This window comes from Nicotiana tabacum, chromosome 21 (assembly GCF_000715075.1).
Source record: "Nicotiana tabacum cultivar K326 chromosome 21, ASM71507v2, whole genome shotgun sequence".
Taxonomy (NCBI): Eukaryota; Viridiplantae; Streptophyta; class Magnoliopsida; order Solanales; family Solanaceae; genus Nicotiana; species Nicotiana tabacum.
Window position 1 is genome coordinate 95,830,977 of NC_134100.1, and position 5,967 is coordinate 95,836,943.

The window sequence follows — 5,967 nt, forward strand, 5'->3', positions numbered from 1 at the left end:
CGTGTCTCATTCCTTATAAATTTGTCAAACCCACCCATATAATCTGACCCATTGGACCAACCCGACCCAAATGAGATTCACGGGGAAGAAACATTAATCATGGTAATAATAGCACGAGCTAGCCAATTTTCGGACCGGTCATTCAAAAATAGCCAGCGTTTGCAAAGTCATTGAAAAATAACCACTATTTTCCTGCAACACGGAAAGTTTCAGCATAATATATTGAAGATCGGTGCACCTATGTATGAACTTCTAGCATATTATGCTGGACCGGTATATTATACTGGAACTCCAGTATATTATGCTGGAAGTCCAGTATACTTATGCTGGAACTCCAATATATTATGTTGGAGTTCCAGTATACTTATGCTGGAACTCCAATATAATGCTGGAGTTCCAGCATAATATGGTGGAGTATTTTCCGGATTTTGAACAGTGTTCTCGTTCAAATTTATCTTTATATGAAAAGTTACTAAATTTTGATTACTTTTGAAACTGTGGCTATTTTTGAATTTCTTGCTTAATCATGCCTTCGAAAAATGTACTTCATTCAATAATAACATCTCATCAGCACTTTGGCTAACAAAATTGCAAACAATGGCTCAAACATGTATCCTACAAAAACAATACATTTCTATTCCTGACTTGAGCTTCATAGCAGGATATGTTCGAATATGGTATAGCTGCTTCATCCCCGATTATTAATACATCGTTCAAGGGCAGTAAGCAACGATCGACTAATCTGTTATTGGACTGAGAGACTTTCGCTACAGCACGCCAATTTGTCACACGACCAGGAACTAAAGGCAGTGCTTTGTGTGAAAATCTTTATCAGATAAAAGATCAGAAATAAGAATTTTTATTCTCTGTGCACCTGGACCGGGTCTCAGTGAAGTTATGTTTCTTAGAATGTACTGTGTGATGGTGGCATTTACATCCCCACCTTCAAACCAACTACCAGGAACAAAACCGTCGGCTTCACGCCCCAAGAGCTCAGAATCAATCTTGTCGAGCACTGGCTCGTTCCTTCCAAATTTTCTGGCGAATGATGCATTGCTGTCGACCATGTTCTGGTAATCGTTAAGAGTGAGAAAATGCGGATGTTGCTTTGGAGGGTTGTCCCAGGATATAAAATGCAGGTCGTGACTCACTGTAGTGTTTATGAACTGCTCTGCATTGCATATGACAGTGTGGAAGTATCCTTCAGGCGTCGAAAGGAAGTTGGCATAGTACATTAAGACTATCCTCGGGAGGTTATCCCAACCCCATAAAAGGTACTCCATAAAGGGGCGAGAGAGCATCATCCAAGCAGAGCCTGAGGAAAAAGGATAACAGCACATCTTCAAAATCTTTAATAGGTTATATTGTATTGATTTTTCATTGTACAGAAGCAAAATTTTACATTTTTAATAGACGTGAGACAAAAGTGCAAAATTGAAACACTGATCATATAGTGCTAGCTCAAAATGAGTTTCTCTGTTACTGCCACACTGGTGCAGTATTCATTTCAATATTCAACAAGAAAAAAAAATGGTTGTTTGGAGTGGTGACTTTGCTTTCTTCTTACTATTTTTCAGAAGGCCTAATATATATTTAACTTATTATTCACTTTCACTTTTATTTTATTTTGGTATATGATGATATGATCTGAACTTAAAGAAAGAATCGAGGATTCATGTTGCCGACCCCAACTTGTTTGGGATTGATGGTTGTTTGGTGTGTCCTTGCTTTCTTCTTATTATTCTTCAGAAGGCCTTCTACAAACCCTTGCGAAGGAGGCAAGTACTAGGAAACAGAGGCAAACATTTGAGAGTGTATGCATATCAGGATCTCCTTTTAATTCAGACAAATTTTCTGCGCAGTCATCTTTGTGTAGTTTTGCCAAAAGCTTACAATGTTTCATCAGCTCAGGCCTGATATCCTTCCCAGTTTTGATGCCTCAGATATTCAGAACGATCATGCTTTAGGTTATAACAAAACATAATTCACGGCAAAATGTTTTGAGGTCATATTGTAGCACGAGATAACTCATGCTTGAACTAAGAACTAAGCGACAATAACAGTTTAAATGCATGCGGACAAATAAAACAGACAGCTAATCTCAGACAGTAGTAAGGAAGATAAGTGAGGTGAATCTGGTTTTGGAGTTATAACGTAATTTTAGAAATTCTTGGTATCAACATGTGCAGATACTCTACAAAGAAAAATAGTAAGAAGAAAGCAAAAACACCCGAATCGACAATTAAGGAGGCAAAGGAACAAGGCAGCCAAAAGAGCTTGATCACTTCCTTTTGCATCCACCAGTAATTGACTCAGAAATTAACAAAATTCTCACCTGTGAATAGTTTAAATGCTGTCGGCATACTTCTTTTCTGTGGGATCCAGAAGACGTCTGATTTATTCAGGCTGTACAACCCTGGATCGATTATTACAGGCCTGGCTCTGTGGTATCTACAAGCAAAAATAAAATTCGTAAGCTAAACCAGCTTCCTCAATCTCATTTTATTTTTAGCACCAAAGATATGATGATTAATTGATCAAATGAAAGCGATCCACATACTCCTTCCATCCAATGTCACTTGTATGCTCAATAAAATTAAGTTCTCTTGGCACGGTTGAAAAGGTATGAAGTAAATCTGTCAAACACAATATCAAGGCACAACATCATTAGAAATAGGGTAATCGATGAGCCAGTTCACACGATGAGAGTTATGCTAAAAATGTTTCACAACAATCCCCTGCACACAAAGGTGCTCCCCCACCCCACCCCACCCCTCCACCCCCACCCCAAAAAAAAATAGAGGAATCAATTAAATGTACCAATCAAGCACACCTCGATTCCATAATAGAAGGGCGGCTATATGAATATTTTGCAGCCATTAAACTCTATTTAATTTTAGGCTCATCTCATTCCAGTACTAAAAATTTTGCTTTTATGGCAAATTAGAATTCTCTGAAGTCTCACACTTATATCTACATGAACACAAGTCTTTTCTCAATGAACCAGTTCATGCACTTATATTAAATGGAAGCTGCTTAAAACAATTTCGAACTCCTGTTAAACTTGGATTCAACAAATTTACTAATTTATTTTTCCAGATGATAGGATTAGCATAGTATTCTAAAACTGTTGCACCACAATCCCCTGGACAGAAAGTGCCCCCATCCCCTAAACCAAACAAAAAAGAGATTTCAATCTATGTATCAATCAAGTACACCTATCAATCAAGTACACCTCAATTCCAAACTAGCCGGGCACTACATGAATATTCTATATCCATTAGTTTCTATTTAGGCTCATCTCCAACACTGGAACAAGTGCACTAAGCTTCGGTTATGTGCGGAGTCCGGGGAAGGGTCGGACCACATTGGATCTTATGTATGCAGCTTTACCTCGCATTTCTGCAAGATACCGTTTCAGCAACAACTTAAACCGCTGCGTCAAGGCTCTCATTCCAATACTAAAATATTACTTTTGTAACGCAAATTGGTATTCTCTAAAATCTCACACTTATATTTAGACAAGCATACAAGTCTTTTGTCAAATTCAAAGGGCTCCTGCATTAGAGTAACAACAACTAAGTCTTAATTGAAACTAGTTCGCATCATTTGCAAGCAGGGGTGGAACTAGAGTATTAACTACGGGTACGGACGAACCTAATAGTTTTTCTTTAGACCCTTAATTTGTACGAGGAAATCCATTAGATATGTCTAAATAATTAATTGTGAACCCAGTAAGTAAAACAAGCTATGGAATCGATGGCAAGTTAAGAACCCATAAATTTTAAATCTTAGCCCCGCCTCTGCCTATATGAAACAAAAAGAATGGAAGCAATAGCAAGCACCATATTAACCTAATCTGAAAACCAAGAATCTCAGCAAATGATTGAAAGGAAAACTGAAATATTAAACAAACAATGACAACTAGCTCATAAAAGGATACTCACTAGCAAACACACAGAAAAGGGCAAGGACTAAAAAAGATTGCAAGAAAACAGTTTTAACCACATACCATCTTGTGTAACCAAAGGATAATCAGAAGCACTAAGATTAATAAACCAATCCCACTCACCACCTTCCTTAAGCAAAATAGCAGCAGCATGAAGTGTATTACTAACCATAGTAGGACCTCTATAAGTAACCAAATTAGATCTCACAATAACTCTCACATTCCCAACTTTAACAAATAAAGGCTCATTTTTAACAAAGTTTACTAACTCTAATCTCTCATCAGCTGGTGCTTCAAGGTCTAAATGAACTACATATTGGTTCAATGGATGGTACAAAGCTTTTAATGTTCTCTTTAAACTAACCCCATCTCCACTTGAACCAGATATCAAATAAGCTAATCTGGGTATTGTTGAAATAGGCCTAGTTTGAGATGTATGTAGCTTTGATTCAACAAAGATTGGAACTTTAGCTTTATTGGGTGATTTTTGAAATGGGGTTTTAGTAGAAACGAAAATGATTAGGAAAATGGAGATTAAAATGGTGAAAACTAGAGGTAGCATCCATTTTGTTTTCTTTATGGTAAGTTCCATTTTCTTGATCTACTATTTCCAAGATTCTTTTTTTGTTCTTCGGACTTTATGTATTCTTGGAAAACAGTACTACCATTCTTGAGCTTCGTTCTTTTGCTCTTATGACTTGAAAATCTAGTGTGTGTGTGTGTGTGTGTGTGTGTGTGTGTGTGTGTGTGTGTGTTTTCACTGAAAGTTTGGACAGTTGTAAAAAGGTGTTTCTTGCGTTGGTTCTGGAGCAGTTCGCAGGTTAGGGAATCAATGAATGTTTTTACAAGATTAGTGCAAGTATAAGAAATCTTGCTTAATTCTCTAAACATGATGTTAAATGGAGGTTAGTGGACCCTACCACCAAGATAAGTGTAATGAACTGAATAATCTGTCTTTTTCTTAGGGAATAATTTTATTCTATGATGCTTCAAAAATATTCCAGTGAAAGAATCATTTAACAAGAGTTTAAGTTATATATATTTCATTACTTTAATGATGGAATGGTAAGTATTTTTTCTTTCTTATATTTTGAGTTCGAACTTTAAAATAAAGTCAGTTTTAGCTGGGAGCTTTACTTCCAAAGTGATACCTTGTGGTACGAATACACACTAGTCTGACTCAACGTGAATATTGGATGCTAGGTGAAAAAACCAAAAAAAAAAAAGTTATATACGCCATAATATAAAGAATTTTTATATTATCATGTCATCTAAAGGATATATATAAGTAAGTCTCCTTAAAATATGTGATTCATAATCTTAAAAAAAAAATTACTTGCTACAATAAATAAATATAAACTAATGGTGTGAGAAGTCATTACCCTGACGCGAATAGAAGCATGAATTCATTATTTTCTAGCGAAAGAATATCTTAATCCCTTTATTAAGAGGGTACCAGAAATCTAGCGAAAAAAAGAATTAACTTAAATAATTATTTACTCAACCAAAACTAAATACTAAATATATAATTTTATATATAATATTTGTATAATTGTATTATTTATGTATTAATTATATATATTTGTTGAAAAAATAGGTAATGAATTTGGCACATTATTTATGTGGAAAAAAAAGAAAGTTAAAAGGACTTTGTGCTAAAAGGCAATGATATCGTCAACCATCATAAGATTGACAGCTTCTCCACGCGCGACCCCACACGGTTCATTTTGTAGCATGGATTTGCATCTATACTCACTTTTTTTGTCATAATTTAACTTATACCCGTTTTACAAAAATAATTATAAGCGTACCCGCTTTTCGGATAACTTCAGACATACGGAACCTGAAGTAGCAAGAATTTATGTCTGAAGTGTGACCTTATCAAAGTAAAACTTCAGATATTTTCGTCTGAAATTTGGCCTGACTTGCAAAAGCAATCAAAAAAACTTCAGCTCGTAGTGCAAATTTCAGACAAATTAGTCTGAAAATCTTCAGTTTGTAGTGTAAACTTAGACAAA

At 35.7% G+C, this 5,967-nt stretch overlaps 1 protein-coding gene across 2 annotated transcripts; it reads right to left on the reverse strand.

The window, feature by feature from the left end:
* Positions 1-527: 527 nt before the first annotated feature.
* Positions 528-4,814, reverse strand: LOC107810588 (beta-glucuronosyltransferase GlcAT14B). Of its 2 annotated transcripts, none has more exons than XM_075242124.1 (4): positions 4,073-4,814; positions 2,561-2,636; positions 2,336-2,451; positions 528-1,315 (listed from the first exon to the last, which is right to left on the reverse strand). In XM_075242124.1, the coding sequence occupies exons 1-4, from the start codon at positions 4,539-4,541 to the stop codon at positions 801-803; spliced, it is 1,176 nt and encodes a 391-aa protein (XP_075098225.1). In that variant the 5' UTR covers positions 4,542-4,814; the 3' UTR covers positions 528-800. The 2 variants fall into 2 exon arrangements, with proteins under 2 accessions (XP_075098225.1, XP_016490864.1); XM_016635378.2 differs by having other exon boundaries at positions 4,013-4,814.
* Between the last annotated feature and the right edge of the window lie 1,153 nt (positions 4,815-5,967).